General features: G+C 34.0%; 1 protein-coding gene across 2 annotated transcripts; it reads right to left on the minus strand.

Moving 5' to 3' along the window:
* Positions 1-1,928: 1,928 nt before the first annotated feature.
* On the minus strand, positions 1,929-14,289 carry LOC111140165 (RNA-binding motif protein, X chromosome-like). 2 transcript variants are annotated; one of them, XM_022492509.1, is made up of 8 exons: positions 14,176-14,289; positions 13,598-13,704; positions 9,984-10,203; positions 8,507-8,659; positions 5,433-5,547; positions 2,932-3,057; positions 2,767-2,855; positions 1,929-2,251 (listed from the first exon to the last, which is right to left on the minus strand). In XM_022492509.1, the coding sequence occupies exons 1-8, from the start codon at positions 14,282-14,284 to the stop codon at positions 1,950-1,952; spliced, it is 1,221 nt and encodes a 406-aa protein (XP_022348217.1). In that variant the 5' UTR covers positions 14,285-14,289; the 3' UTR covers positions 1,929-1,949. The 2 variants fall into 2 exon arrangements, with proteins under 2 accessions (XP_022348217.1, XP_022348218.1); XM_022492510.1 differs by having other exon boundaries at positions 1,950-2,251; positions 10,029-10,203; positions 14,176-14,284.
* Between the last annotated feature and the right edge of the window lie 493 nt (positions 14,290-14,782).

The following is a 14,782-nucleotide window of genomic DNA, read 5'->3' on the forward strand; positions in this document are numbered from 1 at the left end:
GAATTATGTTCCTATGAAAACTTTAAGGAGATACACTTTCAGCTCTGGTTATGAATTTTCATTCAACATTTACTCTAACTTGTTAATGAGTGGGGGAGAAATTTTATCTTTTGGGTTATTACTCTCTTCCCACATAACTTACATTACCATAATGACAACATCTTGTCAAGAACCTTTCTGGAGTTTAAAGCCCCCAGATTGGAATACCACAGATGCTATTTCCTGTCCCCCACTATACAAATAGGCAAGATTGCTGGGAAATTCGTATCCTTCTTGTTCAATCTTCATAAATCTACAGCATTAGTGAATGAAAACATCTCTGTAACAGTAAAAATTTCACCCAAATATACAAAGATGGAAATGGTTTCTTTGAAAAATACTTCTATCCTATTTGGGGTTAAGTTTTTCAAATTAACTAATCTTTTGAGTATTCCTATTGCTGATCTTCATCAACATTTACTCATGAAAAGTAATACTTCCCTCTTGTAAAATCGGTCTGTATTTTTAACAACTATTTGAAGGAGAATGAGAGCTTATGCATGCATGTGGTAGCACAAACATGAGATGAGCAGAGTGAGGAGAAGAAGCAGACTCCTGGCTGAGCAGGCAAACTGATGCAGGGATGGGTCAAAGTACCATGAGATCATGACCTGAGTCAAATGCATATGCCTAACCCACTGAGCCACCCAGAAGCCCTTAGTTTGTATTTTTAAGAATTAAATGTTGAATATTTGGAGGTACTTGTGAAATTGATTTTTCACTTTAGTCCAAAATTTGGGTTCTTCCCATTTGTCCCCATTTACCATTTCAATATCATAAGGTAATTTTTAGTTTAGTTAAACCTCCAATGCTCCAGTATGTGTTTTCCCTAATGCTTTTCCTTAAAAAAATTCAATTTTCCTGTAGTTTTCCAAACTCAATTAGGCAGGGTTATCAAAGCTTTTTAGATACTCAACTTCCAAAAATAAATGAATTTTTTAAATTCCTATTGATTTTCACCTAATTTTACTGAAAACTCAATGTTTGTAAGAGCATATATGAAGCCTTTGAGTTACATCTTCAAATAGTCCCAAGGTAGTTAATGAATAATTCCAAAACAAAAATTTGTTTACCAATACTTTTGCTTATTTACCAATGTTTTTAAATCTAGGAGCATTTATTTAATTAAATCTTAATTCTCTCTAAAGTTAACTGTCTCAAGTTTTGATATAGGTGAAAAACTGGGTTTCATTATCATTATTCTCACCCTGGTCATTTGTTGCTTTAATCTGGGTAAGAAATGGATGCTTACTTCTTTATTTCCTAAACTTCTGTATCCTGCGAGATCTAATTTTTCTTTCAACTTACATCACTTCTTTAGGAGGACACTAGTGTAATGAGGCAAACACATTCTTTTGTAGCCTTTTTGGAGGTATAGCAAATCTTTTATACACTTATGTTTACAAAAAAGAACACACAATTGGCTTAGTATGCCCAAGTGGAAAATAGGTTCCCCTTGCTGTGGAGAAGTATCATACTGCTTTTCAGTATATTACTTGTGTCAGTATTCAGACACAAAAGGACATTTTAGGCAAACAGTGCATTTCACCTTCCATAAAAATTTGTTTTCCTATTTTTTCTTTTGCTTTTACTTTAAGTCAGTAATAAAATCAGACAAGAAATAATATTTCATGGCATTTTTTATTCTAAAAGTTTTAACAATGCAAACATTACATTCAAACAGCTTATCTAGTTTTCATCAATTAACATTAACAATTGTGAAATTACTTTGAATACTTTTTTTTTTTTCATCTTATACATCTTATCCAAAAATTCATGGAGGGCAAGTTAATGTATGCCTTTCCCATTTAAGTAACATTTTTCTTTTATTAGTACTAGAATAACAGAAAAAAAAGTTGCAGTTAAGTTTTCTCTTTAAGTTTTCCCTTAAATTGGTAGAGAATTTATTTTTAGTATCTGCTACGGCCTCCTCTTTCAGATCGGTTTCCCCCATGACCTCCTCTGGAAGCCCCACAACTTGAGCTACCATACGATTCACGAGGAGAAGGGTACACCCTATCCATAGAGGGTGGAAACCCTCGTTCTTGTCTGCCACCACGCTCACGACTTATATAGAGATCACTCCGGCTGCTTGAGTAACTTTCCCGACCTCCACCATATCCATCACGTGTGCTGCTATAATCATCATACCGACTGCTTCCCCCATAGCTCAGAGGGGGCCCACGTGCTGGTGGTGCACCACGGGAGCTACCTGTAAGGTCAATGATAAAGTAAAAAACTTACTACACAACAATTTTTGTGGCATGATCATAGTTTAGGTACTAAATATTTGGAAGAATTATGTTTTTATCTGCCTCTGGTGAAAAGATATTATGCTGCACTAATGAGGTATTTTTTATTTTATTTTATTTTATTATTTTATTTTATTTTTATGTATTTTTTATTTTAAAAGGAAATGAAAATGTAGCATGTTTTAGGTTAAATAATTTGAAGTAAATGTTCTGTCACAGCTTCTTGAAAGGGGTTGAAATTCTGACGTTCATATTTTTATTATGCTTTAAAAATGACAAAAGTTTTTGATGAGACTATCAATTTACCCTCAAAAGGAACCTGTTATGGACAATAAAAAAGTAATTTAAAAATCTTTAAACTAATAAAAGGCCATGCTGTAGTTTTGCCTGTGAAATTAAAAGTAACAATATATGCCCAACAATCTGGCCTGTTGAATCTAATTGCATGAATATTCAGTAACAATTGGACTCTTACCATAACTCTCATATGACTCTCTGTAAGAGCCTCCACTTGAATGTTCAGAGTAATCTCTATCACGACCACCACCACAGCCATCACGATCACTAAAATAAAAGAAAAGGCATTCATGCAACAAGAATTGCAAGCAGCTATTTGATAAAAATTTAATTTTCATAGTACCTATATCCTCTAGAGTAATGTTCATCCCGAGAACTTGAATGGCCATAGTAACGGTAAGCATAGTCTCTGGTTGGTGGAGCATAATCCTTGGTGTCTCGGGAACTTGGATAATCTCTGCTCGAATAACTTAAATAAAGCAGCAAATTTTTAAAATGCAGTTTCTTATATCCAGAATATACATAAAAAACTGACAATAAAAAGACAAAACATTTGGCAGACTTGAATAACCTTTTCTCTAAAGAAGATAAACAAATGGCCAAGAAGTACATCAAAAGATGAACCATGAGAGATTATATTATAGACTCTGAAAAACGATCTGAGGGTTTTGAAGGGGTGGGGGTTGGAGGTTGGGGGAGCCAGGTGGTGGGTATTAGAGAGGGCACGGATTGCATGGAGCACTGGCTGTGGTGCAAAAACAATGAATACTGTTATGCTGAAAAGAAATTTAAAAAAAATTAAAAAACAAAAGATGCTCTATATGTAGAAGAGTGAAACTCGACCATTCTCTTACACCGTACACAAAAATAAACTCAAAATGGGTAAAAGACCTCAACGTGAGACAGGAATCCATCAGAATCCTAGAGGAGAACATAGGCAGTAACCTCTTCGATATCAGCCCCAGAAACTTCAAGATATGTCTCCAAAGGCAAAGGAAACAAAAGCTAAAATTAAAATGAACTTTTGGGACTTCACCAAAATCAAAAGCTTCTGCACAGCAAAGGAAACAGTCAAGAAAACAAAGAGGCAACCCACGGAATGGGAGAAGATATTTGCAAATGAGAGTACAGACAAAAGGTTGATATCCAGGATCTATAAAGAACTCCTCAAACTCAACACACACAAAACAGACAATCATATCATAAAAGGGGCAGAAGATATGAACAGACACTTCTCCAATGAAGACATACAAATGGCTATCAGACACATGAAAAAATGTTCATCATCACTAGCCATCAGGGAGTTTCAAATTAAAACCACATTGATGTATCACCTCACACCACTTAGAATGGCAAACATTAGCAAGACAGGAAACGTGTTGGAGAGGATGTGGAGAAAGGGGAACCCTCTTACACGGTTGGTGGGAATGCAAGTTGGTGCAGCCACTTTGGAGAACAGTGGAGATTCCTCAAGAAATTAAAAATAGAGATTCCCTATGACCCTGCAATTGCACTACTGGGGATTTACCCCAAAGATACAGATGTAGTGAAAAGAAGGGCCATGTGTACCCCAATGTTTATCACAGCAATGGCCACAGTCGCCAAACTGTGGAAAGAACCAAGATGCTCTTCAACAGACGAATGGATAAGGAAGATGTGGTCCATATACACTATGGACTATTATGCCTCCATTAGAAAGGATGAATACCCAACTTTTGTAGCAACATGGACGGGACTGGAAGAGATTATGCTGAGTGAAATAAGTCANGAAGGATGAATACCCAACTTTTGTAGCAACATGGACGGGACTGGAAGAGATTATGCTGAGTGAAATAAGTCAAGCAGAGAGAGTCAATTATCATATGGTTTCACTCATTTGTGGAGCATAACACATTGCATAGAGGACAAGGGGAGTTAGGGAGGAGAAGGGGGTTGAGGGAAATTGGAAGGGGAGGTGAACAATGAGAGACTATGGACTCTGAAAAACAATCTGAAGGGTTTGAAGAGGAGAGGGGGTGGGAGGTAGGGGGAACCAGGTGGTGGGTATTAGAGAGGACACGGATTGCATGGAGCACTGGGTGTGGTGCAAAAACAATGAATACTGTTACACTGAAAATAAATTTAAAAAACTTAAAAGATGCTCAATCAGTCATTAGGTAAATACAAATCAAAACACAAACCAGTCACTTCTTTACCACACCTAACATGTTGGATTTAAAAAAAAGAAAATATTAAATGTCAGTAATGTAAAGAAGTTAGAATCTGTATATTGATAGTAAAAATATAAAATAGTGCAGTCCCTTGGGAAAGGCTGGTGGTTCCTTAAAAAAATTACAGAATAACAATAGGACCCCAAAACTCCACACCTAAGTATATGCCCAAAGAACTGAAAACAGTATTCAGATATTTGTAGATTAATGCTTCCAACTGTACAATGGTGTAAATATGTGTTAATTGCATATATAATGGAGTATAAAAACCCATAAAAAATCCGTAATAAGGATTCATGCTATAACATGCATGTTTCTTGAAAAAAATTGTGCTAAAGAAGCCAGACACAAAACGTTACAATGGTTTGACTGCATTTGTATAATCTGTGCAGAATAGGGAAATTCAGAGACAGAACACAGGTGTTTGTTAGGCACTAGAATCAGGTGGGGGTAACATTAAGTGTTATCTGGGGATGGTAAAAATGTTTTGAACTACATAAAGATGGTAACTGCTTAACACTGTAAATGTACTAAGTATTACTGAGTTATTAACTTTAAAATATTTAGTGAATTTCGCTTCAATACAAAAAAATCTACTATGACTTAACAGTTTATATACTTTGTTTTCATTTACCTATCTTTGGTATTGTAACCATCATCTCTTGGTGCAATGTAGGCATCTCTTCGGGAAGAGACTGGCTCTTTGCGTGAAGGACCTCTATAATTTTCTCTCCCACGTGTTTGTGGACCTTTAATTTAAAAATTCTTAAATAAGTATCTCAGTAACTTTTATAAAAAAGAAAAATTCAAAACAGATTTCTTTCCACAATTCTTAAAAGGTTTCTCCCTTAAGATACTATTTATGATTTTTTTTGCCTGCTTTCTACATATTTCTGAATGTCTCATCTTCTGGTATCTTCTCCCCCTCTGTCCATCTTGCACAACCTTTAAATTACCATCAGTAGGTTAAAAAAAATCAGCATATTAGCTGATATGTTTCAATTGCACAATTTAGTGTCAAACTATTTTCCTATTTACCTAAGTCATTTCATAATCTTTTTTAAGATTTCGAGATTCCCCACCATGTGCTTTCTTGTTTACCCATGTATACATACTAACACTGCCAAGCATACTTACTTATTGTCTCAGCAAAGGGATTTATAAGTCACTTTAAGATATTAAGTAATTATCCCATTATTCATCACTTTACTGACTTCTCTATAGTCACTTTACTCTAATTATTTCAAACATGTTTCTACTACACATCCTTGTTTTTCTTAAAACAGTCTCTCCACTGCATGAAACAAACTGTGCCTTTTCCTGCTTTCATTAACTATCTCCATTATTTTCTTTTTTTAATAATCCTTTTAAAAATTTTTTAAGATTTTATTTATTTGACAGAAAGACATCACAGGCAGGCAGAGAGGGTGAAGCAGGCTCACTGTCTAGCAGAGAGCCTGATGCAGGGCTCAATCCCAGGACCTTGAGATCATGACCTGAGCTGAAGGCAGTGCTTAAACCACTGAGCCACCCAGGCGCCCCTCCATTATCTTCTATTTACTGCCCCAACTGCAAAACTTCTAGTACTCTGTATATGTGATGTACCCTGCATTCTATACCTCTCTGCACATTTACAATGCTGTTTTTCTCTTTAATTCCTAAATATTCCTTATCACCTAAGTATTTCCCATAGCTTTCTGTAGTCCACTGTTCCTTTGTAGTGTTTCTCAAAAGCTTAAACAAAAAATTCACACAATTCAGTCCTTAAAACTGCTTCAGCTCAAAGATATTTTCTTTTGCTTCTTTTTATTTTCCTACTAATTGTTCATGAATATTAACAGCACAAAGAAAACATGTAAAACCTGCAAGTTGTTTACTAACTGAAATATATATGTATCTTTTTTCAGATTAAAAAAAAAGCATTGGGGCGCCTGGGTGGCTCAGTGGGTTAAAGTCCCGGCCTTCGGCTCAGGTCATGGTCCCAGGGTCCTGGGATCGAGCCCCGTGTCAGGCTTTCTGCTCAGCAGGGAGCCTGCTTCCTCCTCTCTCTCTGCCTACTTGTGATCTCTGTCAAATAAATAAAATCTTTAAAAAAAAAGTATTGATTTCAATTCATCCCACTTGCACCTGCAGTACTTGGGGCACTACATGCCAAATTCTTTACATATATTTTCTAATTTATCATACCAAATGGCTAATACCTTAGTCTTTGTAATGATGGCAATGTTGATGTCTAGTGCTTTTTTAGCAATATTATTTAAAGGCTTATTTGAAAAGTAGTGTATCCTAAATATGAAATTTTGTCCCATAAATATTCTCTTCACAGATGAATTATTATTCTTGGTTCCTAGAATTCAGCCCTCCCTTACTTTGTTTAATTATTTCATAGGAAACATGTAGGCTTCTTCTATTTTTAAGACAACAGCAAATTATACTTAGTTTCACTTATCTTCTGCATATGAAAGGTAAATCTGATAATGACAACTTCTACCCTTAGATACAGCAATGCCAAATTAAAACAACTGAAGTTTTCACATTCTCTAAATTTGAAAATACGTTGTCTATTTCTTTACTAAGACATTCTTTACCCTCTTGATTCCTACTCTGTTTAATCCAAGATCTTATACCTCCTTCTCAAAATTATCTGTTCTTATATTTTATTCTACTTATCTCTTGCCTGCTTTAAATTCTCTCAAGTGATTTCAAATTTCCTAAGGACAGTTATCTTATGTTTTAAAACATCTCTTCATCAACCTTAGTGATGAACTTGTATCTTCGAATATTTCATAACTATATTATAATAGCTTCATAACTAAGTGCACTTCTATGATTTCCCCCAACTTAATTATTTAAAGTTTATATGTCTATTATTTAGATGTTTTAAGTCTATCAAGGCTTATTTTTTAAGTAACCATCAAACCCCATAGTGATCTCTGCTGATCTAAATAACAAAATGTTTTCCATTTATTTATCATGAAATCCTTAATACTGTGTATTTCCTTTCCAATGAGAGGATTCTTCGAAGCAACCAATCTTTTCATCCATTTCTTAGTATTCTCACAAAACAAAAACAATACTTGCACATAATTAGGATTTTAAAATTGAACTTTCTAATAACTTAGATTAGGACATCACTGGCACACTTTCAAAGAACTCATGCTCAGGGTATGTATCCACCATCAACTGCATTTAAAACAGAATCTTTTTAGTAAAGCACCATCATGGTCCAAACACAGAAAGGAAAAAATATGGCAAGTTGAATTTATTATTTATAACTAATTAATAACTAACAGAAACCAGGTGATCAAAATACACAGTCCAACTATGCTACACATCAGAATACTCTCTCACAGGACATTTTAATTTTCAAGAAAATCTTGATCTTGAAATCATGCAATATAAGGAACCCACTGACAAAAGCATGTTAGTAGGAAATTTTAAAAATATGAAGAGGCATTCTATAGCAAATGTGGATTTAATTTAATAGAAAACTTAGTGTTTTAACACTGTTTCTTAATCACCTAATGCATCTAAAATTAAAAACTAAAGAATTAGATCATAACCAAAATAAATAGTGATCAATAAATACGACCATATACTTTCTTTCCATTTTGCTTCTTGAAATCAGCTTCTTAAAAATAACTGATTTTCATTCGTAATAAACTACTGTAATAATAATAATAAAATACTGTAATTCACAGTATTTACCTCTTCCTCCAATCCCTCTATTGCTACGCCCGGGAGCAGAAGGAGCAGATCTTTTAGGAGGAGGACCTCCGCTTCTGGAAGATGGACCTCTTTTAACTGGAAAGGGTCCCCTGGAAGAACTCATGTGGAGGTTAAGAGAATATTCTCCATCATCTGTGTTTAAATAAAATATTTTTAGTAAAGTACAATCAACATTTTTTATTGTGTTGTTATTCACCATACATCATTGGTTTTTGACATAGTGTACCAAGATTCATTGTTTATGTGTAACACCCAGTGCTCCATGCAATACACACCCTCCCTAATACCCACCATCAGTCTCACCCATTCCCCACTCCCCTCCCCTCTAAAATCCTCAGTTTGTTTATTAGGGTTAGGGTTAACCTTAGGGTTAGGGTGAGTCATGGTTCGTCTCCCCTCTGATTAAGTTTCAATCATTGTTTGAAAATATTTACTAAACAATACTAAGGTCTTAAATATTCATAACTAACAGTGTTTTCTTACATGATACAGATCAAAGATGTATTGTGAAAGTTAGTTTGGAAAACCTAGAAAAACTCAAGAAGCATTTTATATTCACATTAAAGCAACATATTTGAAATCTAAAGGGAAAGCTGCATCAAAATTCTTTATCTAAAAGAGTAAGTTAACATAAAACTCTTATAATGCACTTAAATAATAATAGCCAATAAAAATTTTGTTATATTCAATTTTACTGGTATATTAGGAAATGCATATTAAGGGGTGCCTGGGTGGTTCTGTGGGTTAAGCCTCCACCTTCAGCTCAGGTCATGATCTCAGGGTCCTGGGATCAAGTCCCACATTGGACCCTCTGCTCAGCAGGGAGCCTGCTTCTGCCTCTCTCTCTGCCTGCCTCTCCCTACTTGTGATCTCTGTCAAATAAAGAAATAAATAAAATCTAAAAAATGCATATCAAATCATCAAGAATCATTTTACCTTCTTAACCAGAAAAATGTTTAGATATATTCTCATTCTCCAGTATTTTCATAGGTAAAAAAATTGAATATTCTTTTTTTTAATTAATTTCTTTTCAGCGTAACAGAATTCATTGTTTATGCACCACACCCAGTGCAGGCCATATGTGCCCTCCATAATACCCACCACCTGGCTCCCCCAACCTCCCACCCTCTGCCCTTCAAAACCCTCAGGTTGTTTTTCAGAGTCCATAGTCTCTCGTGGAATATTCTTATACATGGCAGAAATATGTAAAATATTCTCAAGATCAGTTTAGTGAATAAAAACAAAATTGCCTCTCAATGGGACAAAAAACATATTCTCTAAAAAGTCTATAAATACCATCTTCAATGATTCATTATCCCTCCAATACACACAACAAAGATACATATGTATTTGTGAAGCAGTGGCTTTTAATCTTTTTCTGAGTAAATATAAAAAGCTCTAGATGTTTCCCTTAGATATTTCCCCAAATAAGGTATTTCCATACATTCACACTTACTGTTTTCCAGTCCTACGGTTGCATCCTTATATTTTAACACATTACCCAAGTGTCCTCCACGTGAGGAACGCCCTCTTGCTCCTCCACTTCCTCCTCTTCCACATCTCACATTTCTTGGATTGCCTCTGTGTCTTGGAGGCGGTGGTGGCTTCCGTCTTCCACCACTTTCAAAAGATGGTTTGTTGGCTTGCTCCACTTTAATTGCTTTTCCATCCAAAGACTAAAGAGATTAAGTATAATATCAGGAACATTGCACCAATTTAGCAAATTTTACAAATCTACTCATTACTGAACGTAAAATCAAGTTCAACTAAAGAAAACAATTATCAGGTCCTTCATCTGCCAAATATTAGACATTTAACTAATAACTGCTTTCCATTAAATCCTCTTATGTATAGGATGAGTATATGTATGTATTGGTTATTGTATTATATGTATACAGTATATGTATATATTTATTGGTTATTAAGATAGTTAATATGTACACATACATATATGTCTTGGTTATTGAGACTCCTTGAAGTATCTAGTATCATAATTAATTGCTCTCACATATCATGAAAATATACATTTTCTTTTTTAAAAAATATTTTATTTATTTGACAGAGAGAGAGAGAGAGAGATCACAAGTAGGCAGAGTAGCAGGCAGAGAGGCGGGGGTGGAGGAACAGGCTCCCTGCCAAGCAGAAAGCTGGATGTGGGGCTTACTCCCAGGACCCTGAGATCATGACGTGAGCCGAAGGCAGAGGTTCCACCCAGTGAACCACCCAGGCTCCCTGAAAATATACATTTTCTAATGCATAACTCCCTTCATTTTTTTATTTCTTATTTCATACTTTCTTTATTCATGAGAGACAGAGAGAGGAGGAGGCAGAGGGTGAAGCAGGATCCCTGCTGAGCAAGGAGCTGGATGTGGGACTTGATCCCAGAACCCTGGGATCATGACCTAAGCTGAAGGCAGTCTCTTATCTGACTGAGTCACACAGGCTTCATTTTTGTATTTCTATCATTTAAAATTTCCAGTATCCCAAGGATATATCAATGTGTACTGTCAATTAGAAGTTACTATTATTCAAAATGATTATTTAGATTCTGTATTATTTTTTAGTGTTTGTTCTGTTAAAAGTTAAAAGGAAATTTCCTAACATGACTGCAGCTGTTAGGTACTGTTGTAACTTTCTTCGCTTTTAATAGAACACTATTTGGTCTTAATGTTTTGCCATACTCCATTATTATTCAGCTTTGCTTTAAGTATGTCCCTAGAAAGCAACTTTTTAATATAGTATTTCATTATTCTCATTTTTCAGAGATGATTATATTTCTTAATCTCCTAATAATTTCAGAATGGTTTATTGTGCCCAGGGGCCAACTTGATTTTTAAAAACCGAATTTGTAATAATTATCCCATATAAAACATTCTGGCCATTTTTTATTACTTAGGGAAAAGAATCTTAAATCCTAAACCAAGACTTCTGGTAGGTATGGTCCACAGCCCAATCTAAATAGCCACAACTAGCAGTTCCAACACCAGGGATACATTTGCTATTTCCGGGTCCAAAATATTTTCTGCAAAGTTATGTATGGCTGCTTCCTTTATAAAACACAGTTTTATAAAACCCTAAAACCCCTTGATCTTTATGGATTAAAACACTGTCCTGTCCACTATCCCTGTACATTCTATTACTCATTTTCTTATGAAATTCTTATACATATGAAACTAATTACTTATTATTTATTATTTTATTTTAATTTATTTTTATGAAACTATTTTATTTATACAGTCTCAAATACAAGAAAATAGCTAATGTGATGTATAGCCATTACTCAGTTGCTTTATCAAAAGCTAACACATAAGTTCTCAGTAAAACATCTGCTGAATGAAAGAATTTAGTAATAAAGCCTATACAAACTCATGCCCTTACCCTTAAAAAACCAGAAAACAGAGAAATCATCAATTGTTCTAAGTAAGTCTAATTTACCTCCATACATAATACAAAATCCTTAGCCAAACCCAAATTCTACATGCTAACGGCCATAAAATATAAAAGTAAAAAAGTCAGTATGTAGTGAGAGCCTGCTTTGTACCAAAAACCAACCTACAAGGAGAACAAGAAAACTAACATGTATTCCACACTATGTGAACTTAAAAATGTCCTTCAAATAATTTAAAAATAAGCTTAATAAACACAATAAAAATACTAAAAAATAAAATAATAGTTAAAAAATGAACTTATAGTACGAGTATAAAAAGATAGTACCTACAATATAAAATAAGGAGAAGATAAAATTTTAGAATAAATATTCAATTTGAGTTTTTGAAGACAAAAATGCTATTTATCAGGCTGATCCAGGTATTGACATCTCCAAAAAAATGCTGGGGAGAGCTTAATGAAAAATAAAGCTATAAAATAGATTAGAATAATCTAAGAAACAAAGAATCCAAAAATTATAGAATGGAATGATGTAGAGTGCAATAAAGTATTCAGTATTTTAACAGAATCACTGAAAAACTTCTAAGTATATAGGAGATACATAATTATTGACTTTAAGATCCAGCAAAAAAATAAGACTATCTGCTTTATTTATCAGTACATTAAAGACCGGATCAAAATAAACCCTCAACCAATATAGTAGTCACTTATCAATTTGACAAAAAATACTAACTATAGAATAAAAAACAGAAAAGTTAGGTCAGGTGACCAAGTAATTATTTTGATCGCCACGTCAACAGTTTACTCATTATTATTTTTTTCCTCAAGAATTGAATGCTGGGGTGCCTGAGTGGCTCAGTGAGTTAAATGTCTGCCTTTGGCTTAGGTCATTTTCTCAGGATCCTGGGATGGAGCCCCACATCAGGCTCTCTGCTCCCCTCCGCCTGCCTCTCTGCCTACTTGTGATCTCTCTCTCTGTCAAATATATAAATAAAAAATCTTTAAAACAAAAGAATTGAATGTATGAATGTAAAGGTTCTGCTCAATCTGCACAAAAATAATACAGAAGAGTTTATAAAAATTTATTGAAATTCACAGAAGTGTTCTGTAGCATAAAAGCCTAGCAAGACAAATAGAAAAGATTAATTTCTGTTTTATGAAGAAAACAATTCTTGAAAAAGTTATTACTTGAATAGAACATTTACTTTCATATAGGCATTCAATTTTTGAAGACAAAAAAATAATGAGTAAACTGTTGAAGTGGAGCACATATTGCATGGAGCTCTGGGTGTCATAAGCAAATAATGAATCTTGGAACACTACATCAAAAACTAATGACCTACTGTACGGTGACTAACATAATAATAAAAAAAGAACTTAAAAAATAAATACTGGAATGCTAATGTAGAACTGCATTAACATATACTGCTAAAGCTAACGTTCATTTCACTCTTTTTAACCATGCTCTCCAGTATTTTTGTGACAAAGAGTGACAAGTAAAGAATTCTGGAATACATATTATGCTACCTTAAAAATTAGAAAAATAAAACAATCTTATTGTTACAACATTATAAAATATTATAAAATATAAATATAATAAAATATAATAAAAATAAAATAAACATCATAGAAATACCATTCAATGAAAAATAGAGCTAGAAAACTTTTAAGAAACTCCTTTACCTTCCCATTCATATCTTTGGCAGCATCCTTAGCATCAGCAGGACTCTCAAATGTAATAAAAGCAAAGCCTCTGGACTTGTTGGTTTCCCGATCCTTCATCAAAAGAACTGTAATGCATATAAAATTTTAAACTTGATGTACATAAAAAATGCTTTCTTAATATTTTGAAAATTATCAGTTCACCCTTTGGTGATTTTTCCTAAGTCCTTTTTAACTTAACTGACATCCTGGATATAACAGTAAAAAAATTTTGCTAGTTATTTTAAAAACTTTACATTTTACATCATTACGAGTTGCTAAAAATACTGAAGAACTCTACGTTAGTCTATCTTATCCCATTTTAAGCCCTACCTCCACAGTATACATATTTTATTTATTTGCTCTTCTCAATGGTAAAAGACTTGTAGGTGAATACATTCATTTATTGCTATTAGTGCTTTCCCAATATAAAACAAAAATATTAAGGAAAAGTGCTCAAATAAATTAAAAAGACAGAGAAGAATTTTAGCTTAGCTGTTCAATTATATATGTTTAGTATAATTTATTTTGAACATTTACATAGATATTGATCTTGTTACCTTCCACTATGTGACCATATTTCCCAAATACTGCTTCAAGAGTCTTTTCATTAGTCTCAATATTGAGGCCTCCTATAAACAGCTTCCCAGGTCTATCTGCTTCCACCATTTTGCTGTTAACTGGTTTAAAACATAAACACATTGTAAAACATATAAGCCAAAAGACCTAATTTTGTTATAAAGTATGTAAAATTTAAATGAAGCAATGGTCATAAGCTCTGTTTTGGTTTTTACTTAAAAGTGCAACTTGGGGTGTCTGGTTGTTTCAATAGAGCACCATGCTACTCTCAATGTCACAGTCATGAGTTCTAGTTCCACAATCGGTGTTAGAGATTATTAAAAAATAAATAAAAACTTAAAATGAGGAAATGCCTGGGTAGTTCAAGTCATGATCTTAGGCTCCTGTGATCAAGACTAATCCATCTTCCTCAGCAATTGTCCCTTCCCTGCACACTTAAGATTCTCTCCCCCTTTCCCCCTCTCCCTCCCCCTTAAAAGTAAATGAAACTTTATTTTCACAAAATGCACACTGGCTTAACTAAAACAAAAAAGAAATAAAATGCTCCACTATCTACAGACATCTGATAAAATCCTTATGTTTTGAAGC

This window comes from Enhydra lutris, unplaced genomic scaffold (assembly GCF_002288905.1).
Source record: "Enhydra lutris kenyoni isolate GAN:26980312 unplaced genomic scaffold, ASM228890v2 scaffoldscaffold210, whole genome shotgun sequence".
In the NCBI taxonomy this organism is placed as follows: domain Eukaryota; kingdom Metazoa; phylum Chordata; class Mammalia; order Carnivora; family Mustelidae; genus Enhydra; species Enhydra lutris.

Coding starts and splice junctions, on each gene's coding strand:
- LOC111140165 (XM_022492509.1), bottom strand. CDS start 14,284: ATGGTGGAAGCAGATAGACCTGGGAAGCTGTTTATAGGAGGCCTCAAT. Junction 13,705..14,175: donor ATATGGTCACATAGTGGAAG/GTAACAAGATCA, acceptor TATGCATTACAG/TTCTTTTGATGAAGGATCGG. Junction 2,856..2,931: donor CATTACTCTAGAGGATATAG/GTACTATGAAAA, acceptor CTTTTATTTTAG/TGATCGTGATGGCTGTGGTG.